Below are 19,729 nucleotides of genomic sequence, written 5' to 3'. Positions count from 1 at the left end.
CCAGGACACAAAGGCAGGGCCAATGAGGTCTTAATAGCACCACAACGATAATAATGTTTTTTAAAGTGACATAGGGGGGAAAATGACCATTTCATTTAAAAACTAAACACAGTCTGGCAAACAATCCGACAATTTACCTAAATGAGCTGGAATGTGCCTGCCCCAAGCCCTGCATCTTACACGCTGTCAGCCTCCCATCAGTGAGCACACAAGGGAAGCGGGGTCAGGAGAGAGTGCATTGCTATTCAGGGTTAAAAAGAAATGAGCTGTCAACTCATGAGCTGATACATACAAAGGAGACATCTTGTGCTATTTAAAAGAAGCCAATATATGAAGACCCCACATCATGTGGACCCAAGTCTATGATACTGTGGAAAATGTGAAACCCCAGAGAAGACAGAACAAAAGATGAGTGTTGCCCGGGCCCTAGGGGACAGAAGGAAGAAAAGTGGGTCATAGAAACCCTTAAGGTGGGGCATCTGCATTTAAGACTCTATGAAGGTGTACATGTGGCATAATATATTTGTTCAAATGTGTAGCATGTGCCACCAAGAGTGATCCCTAACACAGCCATGACTTTGACAGGTAGCAGTGCATCAGCATAGGCTCATTGATTTAACAAATGTTCTGCTGTCGTGGGGCAGGCTGATGGCAGAAAAGGCTGAGCATAAAAGGCTCAGGATGGTTTGGAGAATATCTGCTTCCTTTGCAATCTTCACACCACTATTCTAAGTAAAGACTGCTTTTAACAGGAGAGGGGTGAAGAATGCCCACAAACAGTAGGAAGCCTTTAGCAGTCTAAATATAGAGGAAGAAGGATTCCTTGTTTACGGGTCTCTTGGTCTCTTGGGTTTTGACAGCCATTTCGTTCTATATCCTTGGCTGGCCTTGAATTTGTGGCGATCCTTCTTCTTCAGTCTTCCAGGTGTTGGGATTACAAGTGTGAGACACACACACACATACACATACGCCACCAGCTGCCATGTCCCCTCCCCCATCCGCTGCCACCCCCAGCTTAGTTTTTAATATTCATTGTTTACTTTATGAATCAACCAAACCCTCACACCGGGGCTAACAATGCCCGCACAGAGCAGCACAGACCAACCACAGAGTCCTGACTATCAAATGTGCTCCTTCCGATCCCTGGAATATTGAGAGACAAAGATCCATGAACAAGTAACGAGTATTCTAGGAAGGCGAGGGCGGTTTGATATTTTTTTTTTGAAAAATCTACTGATGTAATTAATTCTGTAAGTAGGATAGAAAAGTGAGACCACACATTATCCTGACAGATGGCCCCCCAAAAAAGCATCTGATAAAATTAGCTATGCATTCCTGATAAGTATCACAAATGAACAAGGAAAGGAAGATTACGTGCTTTTTTAATGATCTACTTATTTTTATTTCATGTAGTTACAGGCAGTTGTGAACTACCATGTGGGTGTTGGGGAATTGAACCTGGGTCAGAGGACCCAGCGCTCTTAACCACTGAGCGACCTCTCCAGCCCCCAGGAGACTACACTCTTAATGTGATTAAAAGGAAAGATATCTTAATTCAAATACATAACATCATTATTTTTTAAATAAGCATTCCGTTAAAAGCAATAACATTGTTTACAGCCATCGTTTTTCCTCATCTTAGAACTGCTAAGTCAGAGGATATTAGAAAAGGCAGGAAGATACGTAATTGCATATCTAAGAAACATAGACGTTTCTGAAAAGCCTTTAATCCTAATAAGAACTAAGGTTTTGTTCATTTCTTTATCACACACTGGCCTTGAACTATGTAACTGAAGATGGTCTGGATCCCTTTCCTCTACCTCCTGAGTACCAGGATTTCAGGCACGTGTCATCAGACACAGCTATGCCCTGCTAGAGATCAAGCCCAGGGCCTCCTGCATCAGGTAGGTACCTTACCAATCAGGTTACTACAGCCCAAGCTCAGAACTAGATCACTTACAATTAACTAGGTAAACTAGTCACTTTCTTGCACAGCAGTAATCATTAATGTATATATGTGCTAACATGAAGACAACACTGACGTTGGTGACAAAAACTGCAACATTTTTAAAAAACAAAATAAACTTAAGGAGAGATGTGAAATGATGCAGGTGTGGAGGCAGACAGCTACAGATCCAGCAGTCGGGATGAAGAGTTAGGTCAGCCAGGAATTCAAGGTCAGCCTCAAATGTAGAGTGGATTTGAGACCAGCCCAGGCTGGGCAAAACCTGGTGTCAAGAAAATAAATAAGTAACTATGAACTTTAAAATTACGAAATAGCCAGGCAGTGGTGGGACACGCCTTTAATCCCAGCACTTGGGAGGCAGAGGCAGGTGATTTCTGAGTTCTAGGCCAGCCTGGTCTACAAAGTAAGTTCCAGGACAGCCAGGGCTATACAGAGAAACCCTGTCTCAAAAAACAAAAAACTATGAAACATTGTGTGTAGGATCCAATACTTTGTCAAGAGACATGAAATTAAAACCCAAGCAGCTGATGTGACCAATGGGAAAAGCTCAGGACCTTAAACAGGCTTCACTTCCGTAAAGGGCACTGGTCACGTGAAACTAGGAACGGCTTGCCCCAAGTATTGTTGGAATTGTTCCAGGTAACAGAGGTAACAGTTTGGAAGCTGGGGGTGCTTTTCTGCTTTGTCTCTCCAAATACATCATTGTTTCCCAAATAGCCCAGGGCGTCCATCAGGAGCGGAATTGTGCAGAATAGAAGACTTCTCCTTCACCTTCAAAACCCGACTTGGCCTAACTCAAGCCTCTCTCCTCCCCCGCTTCTAAATTCCTGTTTCTTTCCATTTCAGCCTACAGAATAAAGAACCAAGCTGAGGCCTCAGGACATTCCCCCACGATGTAGAAAGCCATCCCAAGGTAGACGGAAGCCATGATCTATTTCTGGCTCCAAGGGAGAGCGAAGTGCAAATGTGTGCCGCAGCTGCTCTGAGTTCTAAAGATAAACAGGGGGCTGCAGGCAGATGGCGGGAGAGACCAGCCAGAGCACAGATGGAACTGGGAAAGGGGATTTGGTCTACAAATACACAAAACCTGGGTCCTCTTGAAACTGCGACCTCATTTTTACATAAACGCTGCTCATTAGCTGGGAATGTTCTTGTTACAAATATAAACAGGCATAGATACACACTTAGAAAGCTACATAAACAACGTTAACAGGAATTTGTATGTGCATAGGGTTGTGTGTGTGTGTGTGTGTGTGTGTGTGTGCCTGCGGGGGATTAGTGTATAAATGTGTGTGTGACTTTGTGTGAGCGTGTGTGCATGTGAGTGTGTAAATGAGTGTGTGCATGTGTGAGTGTGTGAATATGTGTGTATGAGTATGAGTATGCAAGTGTATGTGAGTGTGAGTGTGTGAGTGTGTGTATGAGTGTGTGGGTGTGAGTATGTGTGCATGCATGTGAGTGTGTGTGTATGTGTACACATGGAGGACAGAGGACATTCCTCTGGTGTCACCTTTTATTTTTATTTTTTGAGATAGGGTCTCTGCTTGCCCTGGAGCTTGCTGAGTAGGCTGGCTGGCCAGCCCTAGGGACCCACCTGTCTCCATGTTCCAGTCATGTGGCTGGGATTACAAATTCATGCACCACACCTTTTTTTCCCCTCCTTTTTATCATGGATTCTGGGACTCAAACTGAAGTCCTTACCCTCACAAGGTGAGCTCTGTTCTCCTCTCGGCCTCCATAGCCCAAACTACCACCTTCTTCTTCTTCTTCTTCTTCTTCTTCTTCTTCTTCTTCTTCTTCTTCTTCTTCTTCTTCTTCTTCTTCTTCTTCTTCTTCTTCTTTTTGGTTTTTAGAGACAGGGTTTCTCTGTGTAGCCCTGGCTTTCCTGGAACTCACTCTGTAGACCAGGCTGGCCTCGAACTCAGAAATCCACCTGCCTCTGCCTCCCGAGTGCTGGGATCAAAGGCGTGCGACACCACGCCCAGCTCAAACTACCTTCTTAAAGCTGTCTAGAATAGTACTGTGTGCCTGGGGCTGTGTACCCAGAACTCAAGAGGCTGAGGTAGGAAGATTTCAAGTTTGAAGCCAGCCTGAGCTACATATATATCATATATGAAAATATTTATGAAAATATATATGTAAATATTTATGAAATATTTATGTGTAAATATATATATTTAATAGACTAGCTGCCAGCAGGACTAGGTAGGAATGGTTTAATCCTAGAAGTTTTCGTTGTTTACCTCCCATGGGCTTATAGACCATGAACATGGGCAAATAGCAAGCTTTCCTGACCCTCAGTTTCCCTGATACATAACGGGGATTGGAGACAGCCAGAGTTTATACACTCTAAGCTTCTTTGTTCCCTCTCTTTCCAAGTGGCTCTAATTTTCTGAAGGCTTTTTAAAAAGATGACCTTGTAACTTAGGACTATACTCATTTATTCTACCAACATCTCTTGATCTAGGCCCTATGTGTGGTGCCAGCAAGAAGGCGTTGTCCTTGCTGCCCTGGGATCCCTTTCCTGGAGTCAGAAGACAGAAATATCAGATATTACAACACACCACATGTCAGGATCAAAGTGATCCCAAGCAAAGCACAAGAGAAATCATCTGTAAGCAATAAAGCGCTCTCCCAGCCCCAGCGACTTAAACTCTCTAAATAGGCTTCGGAATCTTCCCTCAGTCCAGCCTCAGACCAAGTCTGGAATCATCCCGAGACACACACGCACACTGAGTTCAGGCATTAGGCTGAGAGTCGGAGCTGGTCAAGTGTGTGTGTGTGTGTTTGTGTGTGTGTGTGTGTGTGTGTGTGTGTGTGTGTGTGTGTGTGTGTAGCCACATGTGTGTAGAGGCTACAGATTGATATGAAGGTCTTTCCCAATTACTCTCCTCCGGTTGGTTGGTTGGTTGGTTGGTTTGTTTGTTTGTTTGTTTGTTTGTTTGTTTGAGACAGGGTCTCACACTGGAACTCCGATTCTCCTAATCTGGCTAGTCAACAAACCTCAGGGGCCATCTTGTCTGCATCTCCCCTGAGCTGGGATGACAGACACAGACCACCACAACCTGGCTTTTATGTGGGTACTTGAAATCCAAAATCAGGTCTCCATGTTTTCCATCTCCCCAGGCACCAAAGACATCTTCTAAATAAAACAGACAATAGATGGCTCACACTGACTGCTCTCCCAGGGGTCCTGAGTTCAATTCCCAGCAACCACATGGTGGCTCACAACCATCTGTAATGGGATCTGATGCCCTCTTCTGGTGTGTTTGAAGACAGATACAGTGTACTCATATAAATAAAATAAATAATAAATATCTTAAAAGACAATAATAAAATAATATGAATAGATGGGTCAATGTTGGATAAACAGATTGATATATGATAAGACAGACTTACTAAAGGGTTAGTGACTGTACAGACTCGGGGTCGAGTGTCTGACCATCGTTCTGGCTGGAATATGAAGTGTCCCCATAGGCTCATGTGCTTAATGCTTGGTTCCCAGAAGGTGGCACTGTTTGGGGACGTTGTGGAATCTTTGCAGTGTAGGGCCTTGTTGGAGGAAGTAGGTCACTGGAGATGTGTCCTTAGATGTTATATCTTTCCCTGGCCTTTCCCGTATCCCTTTCCTCTGCTTTCTGGCCACCATGTCATATGGAAACTCCCTGACACTCACTCCAGCCATCATGATCTTCTGCCCAAGGACACAGGGATAAGCAACTGTGAGCAGAAGTTCCTGGAAGGAAGCCACACATGTGCTGGGCCTTCTCTAAGACTGATTAATGGATTAGAACATCATCATTGCGCAGAACTTGGTGGGGATACAGGCTGGGGTGAGAGCTGTGTTTTGCATTGGAACGACCATTGGCTGGACCCTCTGCAATGCTCATCTCTTTCTGTCCTTGAGTTGTTTTTGTGGCTATCTTGGTCACAGCTACTGAAACCCAACCAGCACAGCTACTTATTGAAGCTTTATCTCATGTTCTTTATACATTTGAAATTTTTCAAGGAAGGAAAGAAGGAAGAAACAAAGAAACAAAGGGCAAAAATTGGAAGGAAACTAGGTAACTGTTGTGAGGTTGGTAGGTAAGTAGAACCTACTGATGTTGTCCAATATGGCAGCCGCTACCTACTTGGTTAGTGAGGAGACACAGATAGCCTGAGCTGAGATGCTGTGTGTGTTGTATGCACTCTTTATTCCAAAAACTTAGTGCAGAAAAGAATGCAAATACATCTCTACTAACTCTTCTGACCATGTCCACACATTGGCATAAATATATATATATATATATATATATATATATATATATATATATATATTCCTTCCCTCTGCCTCTCTGGTACAGCTGCCAAAAAGTTTGCAGTGTGGCTTTCATTGCATTTCCATTTGTCCCAGTTTGCCTTCTATTGCTGTGATAAAAGATCACACTCAAAAGCAACCTGGGAGCAGAGGGTTCATTTGACATACTCTTCCCTGCCACAGCCCATCACTGAAGAAGTCAGGACAGGGACTGAAGCAGAGACCATGGAGGAATTAATGCTGTTTACTGACTTGCTCCTCACGGCTTGCTCAGCCTGCCCAGGGCTGTCACACTCCACCAAGGCCTAGATGTCCCCACATAAAATATTAATCAATAAAATATCCCCTGTAGGCCAAATCTGGTGGAGGCATTTTCCCAGTTGAGGGTCACTCTTCCTTCCCAGATGACTCTAACTTGTGTCACACAGACAAAAAGTGAAATGGCACACCACTGAAGGGAACCACAACTCGTACCTGGTGCTCCAAGCCGTGTCCTATTCAGAGGGAAACAAAGATAAGTCCAGAGCAGTCACTGACGTCAGAGAGCTGACAATTCAGGACCAAGCCAAGTGGACCTTATAACAGCCGGTGATCTTTATCACGGGGACTCTCAGTGACTGCCACTCTCAGGACATCATTTGACGCCTTTGGATCTGGCCTGGGCATAGCCACTTTCCTAGGCATGTCAGGAGGATGGAGTCCACACTTAGTGCCCAAGAGCCTGAGATGGTTCAGTATCCTCCAATGGTGTGATGGGGCAGCAGAAGGGAGCAGGTCTGGTCCCTCTCCAAAGTACCACTGGTGCACCTGTTGAGAATCCTGAAGGAGGGGAAGGCCTACGTATGTATTTGTTTCCACCTCCTACTTGGGGGCCCTGAAGTCAATTCTACTGAGCAACCAGCCTTTGTTTGTTTATAGTAAGAAGAGAGACCTCCCAGGGATCCGACGCACGTTAAGTCTCCCTTGGGGGAGGAGGAACACTCAGGACAGTCAGAATACCATCAGGCAGGCTGTCTGTCCATGTGATCATGAAGATCATCAAATGTTCAATTAGCCCAGTCTAATTGACCTTCAGTCTAATTGACCTTCTGGGAGGTTGTCCCTGGAGTCCAGCATGGGATGCCACAGCTGAGCACTTTCAGGGACAGCACCCAGGGGAAATGACACATCCTTTTGGCTGAACCTCAGGGGCTGGTGCTGTGGGAGCTGGGGAGTATGATATACTTGGAGGTCCCCAAACTCATCAGATCTTAGAAAGCCTTGGCTGAAGCACGGGGCAGGGTGTGAGCCCTGTGGAGCACAGGGTGGACGCCAGCCTGTGGAAGAAGGGTCCTGAGTCTCTTCCCAGAACACCAGGGAGAAGGTGTGCCAATCCCAGCATTGCTAGGGGGACATAGGGATGGACACAGGAGGATTCTCCGAAGGCTTGTCAGCCAGCTGGCCTGGCACTCGGAGCAGAAGAACAACCTAGAAGCCCTGTCTCAAACAAGGTGGAAGGTGAAGACATCTGAGGTTATCCTTTGACCTCCACACTCATGTCATGGTGCACACTCGTGGTGCACACGCATCAGCATTCACACACACACAAATGAGAAAGCTCATGGATGTATGTGCGTGCGTGTTGCACATACCCAATCTCACCCTCACCCCCAAAATAGAAAATCAGAGTAGACTTTTATCCTTATTGTCAATTTGACACGAGCTGGAAGAGAAGCATCAATTGAGAAAATACCTCCATCAATTGATTGTAGACAATGTCTGCATGGCATTTGCTTGATTAACGATTCACATGGGAGGGCCCAGCCCATTGTGGGTGGGACCAACTCTGGGCTGGGGGTCCCTGGTTCTATAGGAAAGCAGACTGAGGAAGTCATGGGGAGCGAGCCAGTCAGCAGCACCCTGCACTGCCTCTGCACCAGCTCCTGCCTCAGGCTCCTGCCCTGACTTCTCATCATAAGCTGTAAGGCGAAAGAAGCCCTCTTCCCCGGGTGGTGTTTGGTCATGACGTCTTACCACTGCAGTAGAAAGCAGACTGGAACAGCGTGTACTCAACCGAGAGGCTGAATTGGTAAAAAGAAAAAGTGCAAGGCCAGTAGCTTTTCTGGCCAAGTTACCAAACATTTAAAGAAACAATAGCAACTCCTCATAACCTACTCAAAATATGAGGGGCAGGGACATTTACAGCCAACTCACAGGATGCATGAAGGGCTGCATAGAAGCTATCCGACAAGGGACTCACCCTTGGGACACGAGAAGAACTCACAGAAAGAGCAACACCACGGCTTTAAGATGAAGTTTGAAGAACTATTTTCTCAAAGAGAAAAATCATCAATAAGCACAGAAAAGATGCCCATGTCATTACATATGGGAAGGAAAATAAAATCCAGGAGAGACCACTTCATCCTCTATCACACAGCTAGAAGAAAGAGGAGGAAGAAGAAGAAAGAAAGAAAGAAAGAAAGAAAGAAAGAAAGAAAGAAAGAAAGAAAGAAAGAAAGGAGGGAGGGAGGGAGGAAGGGAGAGAGAGAGAGAGAGAGAGAAAGAAAGAAAGAAAGAAAGAAAGAAAGAAAGAAAGAAAGAAAGAAAGAAAGAAAGAAAGAAAGAAAGGAGGGAGGAAGGAAGGGAGAGAGAGAGAGAAAGAAAGAAAGAAAGAGAGAGAGAGAGAGAGAGAGAGAGGGAGGGAGGGAGGGAGGGAGGGAGGGAGGGAGGAAGGAAGGAAGGAAGGAAGGAAGGAAGGAAGGAAGGAAGGAAGGAAGGAAGGGAGGAAGGGAGGAAGGAAGGGAGGAAGGAAGGAAGGAAAGAGAGAAAGAAAGAGTGAGTCAGATATTAGTAAGAATTCCAAGGAGCCAGAAGCGTCGTGCACAGCTGCAGGGGTACAAAATGAGGCAGCTGCCTTGGAAAAGAGCCCAGTCGTTCCTCAACACGCGAAAGAGAGAATTTCCATATGACTGCCACTCTGCTCCTAGAAGGAAAAGAAGCACTGCCTCCCCACAATGTTCATAGCAGTATTGTTTATAACGGTCAGAAGATGGGCACAGTCCAAACTAATGAATAACCAGTCAAATGGCACATCTGTAGTTTAGCCAAGCAAGCCCCTGGAAGCACGTGTGTGAGGTCAAAGGACAACTGCGGTGTCCCAGCAATGGAAGTCCGCCTGCAGCCAGCACCTTAGCTGAGGGGCAATCGCCCCACTTCCGGTCTTCCCGCCTCCCTCCCTCAACCCTCCCTCTTTCCCTCTCACCGACCCTTCCTCTTTATTTTATATTGCTAGGGTTGGCCTAGAACACCTGGCAATCCTCCTGCCACATGAAGAGATTACAGACCTGGCTGTTAACGGAATATTCCTTAATTGCGCCTTCTTGGTAACCTGCATTTTTTTTTTTTTTTGGTTTTTTTTTTTTGGTTTTTTGAGACAGGGTTTCTCTGTGTAGTCCTGGCTGTCCTGGAACTCGCTCTGTAGACCAGGCTGGCCTTGAACTCAGAAATCCTCCTGCCTCTGCCTCCCAAGTGCTGGGATTAAAGGCGTGCGCCACCACGCCCGGCCATAACCTGCTTTTAACATAAGCCCTGGAACTCACTGTGTAGACCAGGCTGGCCTCGAGAGATCCACCTGCCTCTGCCTCCCGAGCGCTGAGACTAAAGGAGTGTGCCACCATGGCCCAACTCACATTCTTTAGCCGGTGTTTCTTTCATGTTGATTTATTACTGTTCTGTGGATGGAAAAAAAAAGTATCTATTCTTGTCCCTGTGACGTGTCAATCACGCGGCTTCGAGTCTTCTGCTTGTGTTGTCTTCTTCCGTGTTAATTCTTTGTCGGGTCCAGTTTTCCTCCTCCAGTGCTGATGTTCTTGAGTGCGCTCTGCTTCTTATTGGTCGGGTGTTTTCTCATCTAGTGCCTCTTTGGAACTGTGATTCTCACACACAAATTGTCTCCCTGTCCTGGGTGCGGGGCCACCACCTGAGCTCTCCCTTCCTCCAGAGACCCTTTGGTCTCAGATGACAATGGCCTCCTGAGGCCCTCCCTGTCTCTGCCATGACCCACATCGCAGCTCCCTCCTTCTTTGGCTGTGGTTTCTCCCAACTCCTCTGGTTACCATTTCCCAGGTATTCCTCAGTGTCTCTGGCCAGCTGGTAGCATTGTCTCTTGTTTTTCAGACTCTTGGGGAATCTCTTTGTTTAACTATGGACAAATTCTACCTTCTACAGCAGCGCTTCAGAAAGGTTTCCAAACAGTCTGGGGGGAGCAGACACAAGAGCCTATTCTCTGAACCAGAAGTCGGGACGTAGTTTTCTAATTGGTGAGTTGATTAATAGGAAAAGTCATCCTGGTTCATAAAGTGAAATGACATTTGAGGGTTTGCTTTATTGAAAATGACATCTGGAGCAGCTGGCTGTTTAGCTCAGAGGTAGGGCACTTGCCTGGCTCAAGCATCAGCACTGCAAAGGAATGGGAAAAGAGAAAATGGTGTGAAATCATCATAAAGTTTAGAGAACAGGATCTGTCGGTGAGGGTTTGAGAAACCTAGATATTTTTATCTTATATTTATGCATACAATTCGTCTTGATCACATCGCCTTCACACCCATCTGTGGAAGCTCTCTCTCTCTCCCCTCCTCCCACCCCTCTCCCTCCCTCCCCCTCTCTCCACTGGAATGCTGACTGATCTAGTTGGCTTGATCTTGCACAGGTCTTGAGCAGGTAACGACCACAGCAAGTTCATGAGTACAGCAGCCATGACATTTCTAGAAGACACTATTTTACATCCTTTTAGCTCTTCCTGGAAGGCTGGGTTCTTTGGATGCAGATCGCAGATATATCTTTCTTCGAGGTTTCCTAGTATTGAGAGACTAGTAGAGCCCCAGAGGCTATATGGACAGTCACCCAAGGATACCCAGCTTTTATGTCTATTTTGTTCCTAGATTCAAAATTCTTTCTGCCATAGCAATTAATCTGTCAGGGCCTGAGCGCCCCAGTCCAGGATTTTACTGGGATTCCAACTCCATTTTCAAAGAAATCAGCGTTGGCTCGATGGCCACCAGGGGGAGCCTGGGAGCTGGTCAACTCACCTCCCTGCTCTCGGAATGAGCTGCAGAATAAGAGTAAACAGCAGGAGAAAACACAGAATTCATTCACACACACAGATACTGCTGTAAATCACGCTGTTGACATATAAGAAGAGTCATGTGATCAGAGCAAAGCCAAAGACATATATTAACGAAGGGACAATGTTCATGCATGAGTAAACCTGATTTTTGTAAAGATATCAATCCCATCCCAAACCAGGCGGTCAATCACCAGAAGACCTTTCATGAAATATGACAAGCTGATTGCAAAATTCGTGTGGGAAAGAAATGTGCAAGAATAGCCAAAGAATTGTTGAAAGGGGCTGACAGGGCCGAGGGCTGGCTTACAGCAGCTTTTAAAGCTGTTCGTTTCCTGTGAGGTGACCACCACGGCAGTTAAAACATTGCAGTGTGAGGGCAAGAAGAGGCATTCCTTTAGAATGGGCCAGTGAGTCCAAAAATAGGCACACATGGACCTGTGAAATTAGTTATGACAAAGACAACTTTAAAGGTCTGTGATAAGACAGTCTATACTAAATTCTTCCATAAGTATATAAGAGTGCAGACTTTACCCAGTGCGGAGAAGATACGGTCTGAAAAAGAGCCAAAGTAGAAAACAAGTTGAAAAGTTTGTGGAACAAAGATCACCATGAGTTCCAGGCTAGCCTGTGCCAGCTACAGAGTGAGAGCCTGTCTCAAGAGAGCCACAATAGAAAATTTATCAGGAAAAAAATACTTTTAAAATGTATTTATAACTTGGGAACATGAACACACACACACAAAAAAAAAAACTAGAGAAAGCTGTGTGCTCCAAATAATTGAATATCGATGGAACAAAATATAGCAGTAAAAGTTTTTTTTTTAAATGGGGTGAAGAGATTAAGAACACAGACATGTGCATGCAAGCAAAACACCAACACACATAAAATAAAAAGGAAACAAATCTTTTTTAAAATACAACAACAACAACAACAACACAAAGCCCAGTTCTAAAATGAAACGATGCCGTGGGGTTTGTCTGAGGCAGGGAATCAAGCCCTGTGTCTAGGAGAGAAGGGTGTGCTTTAAGCCGCACCCCACACACCTTAGAACGCTGTTTAAAGAGACCCCCTAAGCCATCAGAGGCATGGATCCTGGAAGCTAGGAGCTTCAGTAAAGAGGGGTCACACTGATGCCGTGAGTACAGGGAAAAGGGACCAGGTGGAAGCAGAGGATAGTGGTCACTGGCCACCTGCTCTGCACTGACCAAGGGCAAGTGACACGGTGAATCATGGCCATCCTCTGCCTCACTAAATGACACTGGGCTGCTGCTGGACCTCTCTACAGCAATCTCTTGTCCATACAGTGGGTCTCAGTCAAGACAGTCTTCAAGCACTGGCTCGTTCAGATAGCCAAAACAAGACAGTTTTGCTTGTCTCTCTATCCAGTACCTCCCTTGTTACCCCACCCCCAGATTTTATAATTTTTTAAACACTTGATGAGTGCTGACCCAAGACCCCTCACGCCACCTGGGTGGGTCGTAGTGTTCATTTTTTTTTTTTGCTCGTTGTCCTTCAGTTTAATTTGTGAACTTATTCAAACTGCTTATGTAGTCATTAATTATGAAGTCATTCATTAAGCTCCTATCCACTCATGGATTTACTTGTGAGCATTCCTAGGTCAATTCTGGCTGGGGACTGACCTGCAAGCATGGATTCCTGATCCCCGAGTCACTTTCTCCAATTTTTTTTACACTAATTAAGCTCCCTAACTAGACTGGAGACTTGCTAGTGTAATTGGGTCTTTGGGACATCCTCCCTGAAGCACCCCAAAGTTTGTTAGCTGGGCACAGTTCCTCTCCTCTCTTTAAGTCGCCTTGGGGATTATGCAATCCCTCGGCACACAGGGCACTTCGAACGGTGCCACCTTCATTTGGCCCACTTGCTCCCTAGGAGGGTGCTGGCCAGCAGAGCACTGAGATCTGCCCAGAATGGAGAGCCCCTCCTGCCTGCAGTCAGCCACTGAGAGCCATCCAGCCTTGATCTCACCAGAATTCCACCTACTTCAGAGACTCCTGCGGGGTGCTCAGCCCTTAAAATAAGTCTGCCAAATTCTAAATGGTACACTTAATTTTATCAACTTGCAAACTCTTCATGAATTCCTCAATTAAAAAACCTAGGCATGTTTCCACGGTTTGGAAAATCAGGCTGGAGTGAAAATTCTTCCAGGGATGCAGTGCACAGATCCTGAGGAGCCCGGAGGTAAGACACGGGTTTGCACAGAGGAAGTGAAGGGTGGAGAGCCCTGAGGAACCACCGGGGCCTTGGCTTCCCACTCTCATTCACTGGGCCTCAGTTTCCCCAAATGTAAGGATCCAGCTGATATGCAAGCTCTGCAAGAGCACCTCCCTAGGCTGCAAGCCGTCTAGGATTGGCCAAGTTGGCCCTTCCATTTATGTTAGTCCTATTTGCTGCAGGAAGACAGCAAGATGCTACCTAGGGCCACGACTTGGCCTTCAGAGCCCAAGGGAGGAGAGGAAAGGAGGTGACATCCCTGTGGCCTGGTAGGGCTGGCAGCAGGGAAGAAATGAGAGATGGGTGTCACCCCAAAGCTACAACATAAGGCTGTGGAACTCCAAGGGAGGAAGCAGACTGGCTTAAGAGGGGAGGAAAGGTTTACTCTGTGAACTGGGTTTTAGGGAGCAGTGGGTCAGGAGAGAGAAGACAGGAAGGACACTGTGGGCCTACAGACAGAGCTCCCTGGCCTGTGTCTCCCTCCCTTTTTCCCCAGTTGTAGGAGAAAAGGCAGAGCACTACAGAGACTTCTTTGGCTCGAAGGCTGGGAAGCAGACAGAACATGCGGTGGTTTTATCAGCTTGTCCTTGGCTTCTCTGTAACCCCCACCCTCAGGTATGTTCCTTCCTAATGACTCCCCTGCACCCCTTGACAGGCTGTGGTCTTTATGTACCTACCTCCTCTAGAAATTAGGTCATTCTGCCTGGCTCAGTAAAGCACTTTGGCCATAGGTCCAAAAGTCTGCCAGTCCTGGTGGTGGTGGTGGTGGTGGTGGTGTTTGTATGTGTGTGTGTGTGTGTGTGTGTGTGTGTGTGTGAGAGAGAGAGAGAGAGAGAGAGAGAGAGAGAGAGAAAGAGAGAGACAGAGACAGAGACAGAGACAGAGAGAGACAGAGAGAGACAGAGACAGAGACAGAGAGACAGAGAGAGAGACAGAGAGAGACAGAGAGAGAAAAGAGAGTGTAATTTTGAGATGGAGAGAGTAGTAATTGTGTGTGAGAGAGAGAGAAAGAGAGAGAGAATTCTATTTACATACACTCATGTGAGTTTGTGAATGGCCACACATGCACACATGAGCCTATGCATAGGATAGACACTCACAGGTGCATATGGACTGGTGTGTTAGACAGGTGTTGTGCACTCAGTTGCATGTATGCACTGCAGGTGACCCCATGTTTGTGTGTGTGCGTGTTCCAGCACATAGCCCAGGGCCCCAGCTGCCAATGTTGCCTAGAGACTGACGGGATGAACTGCAGTGTGTGCAACCATTCAAAGGGGAGGTCAAGACTGACTCCAGCCATTGGAGCTTCAAGAGAAGACAGGGCCATCTCTGTGCCTTGTCCCAATCCTGACACAGTGCTTGTCTCTGGTGAAGCTCTGCTAGAGGAGACAACCCCACCAAACGCCTAACCTCAGAGAATCCCTAGTGAGCCTTGGTGGGGAACTCGAAGCTTATACTCCTCCTGACCCCATGGTGACGTAGACAGTCATGTTGAGGCCTGAGCTTCTGCCTGAGGCCCTGGGACTGGATCAGAGCCCTCCTTGCTGCAGTCGGGACCATTGATTTCCTGAGGTGAGGCTCAGTGTAGGACTAAGCTCAGGACATTATAGATTATGTTACTACTGTGTAAGAAAAAGGAACATCCGGCAGGACCACCTAGCCTTGACACTTGAGGTATTTGAGAGACCCTTCAAGTGCTCCCTCACCAAGAAGAAGTTTGTGTGCCTCGTAGGGCATACAGACAGAGGGGGGGAGGTCAGGCATGGAAGAGTGGCTAAGTCTCCCTGGGAAGGCTTTGGAGTCAGTGCCTGGAAGCAGCCATCTGCTCAGTTGTTCCCCTGATGCCTAGCACAGGGTTTGGTGGCCCTAAGTCACTTCTTGGTCTTTGGAAAGATTAAACAAGGAGCAAGTAAAAGGCGGAGACTGTGTCCAGCTGGTGAGACAGTGGGGAGCTGGGTTTGGGCACTATGCTTCATGCTACGGCAGCATCGTCTCAGGTACTCTCTGACACTGAAGACGGGTTTAAACCTGACATTTTTGTTTGTTTGTTTTGTTGGGTTTATTTTATTTTATTTTATTGGTTTGCGTGTTTGTTTTTTGCTGGTGAGAGGATTGTGAGAAGGGAGCAGGAGGGTGTCCATCCAGGGCAGCAGGTATGAGACTTGTTAGAGGCAAAGGTCAGCTCCATGTGGTTAGATGCTACAATGCTGGGAAGACCCCTGCTGGAGACTTAACCCCGCCCCCATCTGCCACAAGAGAGCTCGCCAGTGAACGTGTCTGTCAGGGAAGCTCCTGTGTTCATAACCTTGGAGGTTTGGAAGCCAAAGCATCCTTTGTTCTGACTGGGAGAAAACAGGACCGGAGACTGTGTCTCAGGGTCCGTTTGACTTGCCTGTCACTAGGAGCGCTCACAGAGGGAGCAACTTCTAAAGCTCCAGCCCGCACAAAGCGCCTGACTGAGCATCTCCGTTGTGGGGAGAGGGGGGTCCCACTCATGAGCTTAGAGACCATCAGCAGCTCCCTGAGACACAAAGCACAGGGCGTGTGGAGACCAGAGCTGGCCTAAAGAGACCCCTACCACTGAGGGAGAAATGAGCAGGGCATGTCAGACAGTGAGGACAGCATAAGTAATAGCTCAGAGATGGCCCAAAAGACAGGAGGACCTTCAGAGACATTCTAGCTTTCAGTGTGGTGCCTGGGCCATGAGAGCTGCAGTCGCACACAGACCCACTGAGCCAGAAACGCCTCGGGGAGAACAAGGTGTGTTTTGACAGCCTTCCAAGTGAGTCCTGTGTGTGGATCTCTGATCCAACTCCTCAGCTCCCAATGTCTTGTCTGTGATGGTTAAGTGAGGGAAGGGGACCTGGGGTCAAATGAGTTTGGGAGCGCATGATCTACATTGCTTTTGGAGAGCTACCAATAAACATTAGTCTTTTAAAGGCCGTGACAAGTCCTCTATCTCTCACTCAGTGTTGGCTCACAGTGATCCTTCAGACTGTCTGCTCAGACTTCCAAGTACAGTCGTTTAGGAAAACACTGCCCTGAACCATCCACCTTCCTCACACGGATGAACTGAAGCCTACAGAGGGTGAGGAGTCTGTCCCAAGGCCACAGAAAGTGTGGCCAAGCTGGAAAAGACCTTAACCATCTCTGTGGTCCCACTCACGACCTGCATCCTCCGTCCTTCTGCCCCATCTGCGTATCCAGCCAGAACCCCGCAGTATGGAGCCCAGCAACAGAACCACAGTCTCTGAGTTCATCTTGAAGGGATTTTCTGGCTACCCGGCCCTTGAGCGGCTACTCTTTCCTCTGTGCTCAGTCATGTACCTGGTGACTCTGCTGGGGAACACAGCCATCGTGGTGGTGAGCATATTGGATGCCCGTCTGCACACGCCCATGTACTTTTTCCTGGGTAACCTTTCCATTTTGGACATCTGCTACACATCTACTTTTGTACCCCTGATGCTGGTCCACCTCCTGTCGTCCCGGAAGACCATCTCCTTTACGGGCTGTGCCGTCCAGATGTGTCTGAGCCTCTCCACGGGCTCCACCGAGTGCCTGCTGTTAGCCGTTATGGCCTATGACCGCTACTTGGCCATTTGCCAGCCACTCAGGTACCCTGTGCTCATGAGCCACAGGCTCTGTCTGATGCTGGCAGGAGCCTCCTGGATGCTCTGTCTCTTCAAGTCAGTGGCAGAGACGGTCATCGCCATGAGGCTGCCCTTCTGCGGCCACCACGTGATCAGACACTTCACCTGTGAGATCCTGGCTGTGCTGAAGCTGACCTGTGGCGACACAGCAGTCAGCGATGCCTTCCTGCTGGTGGGGGCCATCCTCCTGTTGCCTATACCCCTGACCCTCATCTGCCTGTCCTACATGCTGATCCTGGCCACCATCCTGAGGGTGCCCTCAGCCACCGGGCGCAGCAAAGCCTTCTCCACCTGCTCGGCACACCTGGCTGTTGTCCTGCTTTTCTATAGCACTATCATCTTCATGTACATGAAACCCAAGAGCAAGGAGGCCCGGATCTCAGACCAGGTCTTTACAGTCCTCTACGCTGTGGTGACTCCCATGCTGAACCCCATTATCTACAGCCTGAGGAACAAGGAGGTGAAGGAAGCGGCCAGGAAAGCTTGGGGTAGCAGATGGGCCTGTAGGTGAGGGAGGGCAGGGCTCTGCATGGGTAGGGGTCTTGCCTTGTTGTGTGGGTCAGCCTATGCCAATACCACTGTGGGACAGAACATGGAGCTGTGGAGACCTACACTCCAGAGACACAGTACCAAATCCCACTAATCCTGACACTGAATCACTCACAAGTCACTTTCTGCTCCTGCCCTGTCCTGGTCCAGGCTGCTGCCCAGCACCTGTCCCTGGGCCTCCACAGTAGCCTCTGGGCTGACCTCAAGACAAGTGATTCTTTGGGTAGTGCAGCTGCTCACACCTACAATACCAGCATTTGTGAAACGGAGGCAGGAGGATGGTCAATTTGAAGTCAGCCTGTGATAGTAAGACTCAATCTGAAAATAAATAGTTAATAGTCACTGGAATTGCCGGCTTCAGTCTCTCCCTGGTGGGGCATCAGGAGGGCCATTTTAAGAACTACTTAAGATTGCATCGCTCTCCTGAGTGACATCTGTAAGTAGCTCCTCCCTGCTGGCGGGATGAAGGAGATGCTTCTGGGGGCCTTGGAAGTGCCTGCCTGCCCGCCCGCCTGCCTAGCTTCCAGCCTTCTCTCACACTTTCCTGCCTCATAGCCCCACACACCAGCCAAGCATGAACCTCCCCTTGCCCCACACTGCCCACCGTCAAGAACACTGATTGCTCTTTCAGAGGTCCTGAGTTCAATTCCCAGCAACCACATGGTAGCTCACACCCATCTGTAATGGGATCTAATACCCTCTTCTGGTATGTCTGAAGGCAGCTACGGTGCACGCCTATGTGTAAAATAAATCAATCTTTTAAAAAATGTAGAGACACTTGTGGTAGTATTAAGTCCTTCCCAAATCTGAATGGAGCTGGGATAAAGTCCACAGGGGTTAGGCAAGGCCTAGTCCTCTGAGAGTTGACAGCAGAGACAGGAGTTAGGTCCAAAGCACAAGAGCCCAGATCTGCCTGGTCACAGAGCCCTGACCACCCAGAGCAACCCCAAGCTGGGGTTCCTCTCCAACCCCTCCGACAACAGCTGCAGCTTCCAGTATTCCTGCCTCATCTGATTTAGGGGTGCTTGCTGTATCCCTCATGACCCCAGCCCTGGGCCCTCCACAGCTGACCCCTCTGGCAGCTCAGTCTCCCACAGTTTCCCTATCTGAGAAGCGTACGAGCACACAAATCCAGAGCCACAAAGTGCATCCAGTCCCCACCCACCCTGGCCTCAGTGCCCGGCATCATTTGCACCATGGTGAGTCTGACCTCCAAGTGGCAATCCTGCCCTCCTGCTAGCTGGCTGCAGGCCACCACAGCCCCACACAAGCCTTCCATTCCTCTATTGGGCCTGCCTCCTTCCTCTGGGACTCTCAATGAGGCAGGCTAGAAAGAGAGAGGACATTAAGGAGCAGAGCAGAGGACAGAAGCCACTCCCCATGGGATCTAGTCGGCACGCCTGGCTGGCCGAGAGTCAAGAAACATCGAGACAAATAATAAAGCCCAGACTGCCTACAGAGGAGGTGCTGGTTTTCTTTTAGTCATCTCAAACAGGATGCTCAAAACAACCAAGAATTCTCCTTACTTAGGGCCAGAAGGTCCATGCCTTGAGTTTAGCTGTTTTCACCCTCCCTTCGGTACCCCTAACTCTAAATAACACACCTGGCAATTCCATCTACAAAAGAAATCTTTGAGGAAGTGCTGGAGGGATGGCCCAGCAGATAAGACTGCTCATTGCTCCTGCAGAGGATCACCCACATGACAGCTCATAGCTGTCTACTGTCACTCCAGATCCAGGGGATGCAGCGCCCCCTTCTGGCCTCCATGGACACTACACACGTGGTGCACATACAGACAAGCAGGCAAATATTCATATACATAAAAACAAAACCGCCCCTACAAAAACAACAACAACGATCTCATCATGGAAGCTGCGGGGTGCCACAGCGTGCCCCCTATTATTCCCCTTTGCCCACATGCCTTTACT

General features: G+C 47.9%; 1 protein-coding gene across 1 annotated transcript; it reads left to right on the top strand.

Moving 5' to 3' along the window:
* Positions 1 to 13,016: 13,016 nt before the first annotated feature.
* On the top strand, positions 13,017 to 18,137 carry LOC110293518 (olfactory receptor 13J1-like). The gene is made up of 3 exons (XM_021161365.2): positions 13,017 to 13,569; positions 14,099 to 14,217; positions 16,573 to 18,137. The coding sequence occupies exon 3, from the start codon at positions 16,825 to 16,827 to the stop codon at positions 17,761 to 17,763; it is 939 nt and encodes a 312-aa protein (XP_021017024.1). The 5' UTR covers positions 13,017 to 13,569; positions 14,099 to 14,217; positions 16,573 to 16,824; the 3' UTR covers positions 17,764 to 18,137.
* The last annotated feature ends 1,592 nt before the right edge of the window (positions 18,138 to 19,729 follow it).

The sequence above is a fragment of the Mus caroli genome, unplaced genomic scaffold, assembly GCF_978045245.1.
Source record: "Mus caroli unplaced genomic scaffold, Mus_caroli_1 scaffold_6, whole genome shotgun sequence".
Classification (NCBI taxonomy): Eukaryota; Metazoa; Chordata; class Mammalia; order Rodentia; family Muridae; genus Mus; species Mus caroli.
The sequence above is the reverse complement of the archived record's forward strand: the minus strand, read 5'-3'. Positions and strand labels throughout refer to the sequence as shown.

Bases quoted from the DNA above. Each gene is read 5' to 3' on its own strand.
- LOC110293518 (XM_021161365.2), top strand. From the start codon at position 16,825: ATGGAGCCCAGCAACAGAACCACAGTCTCTGAGTTCATCTTGAAGGGA.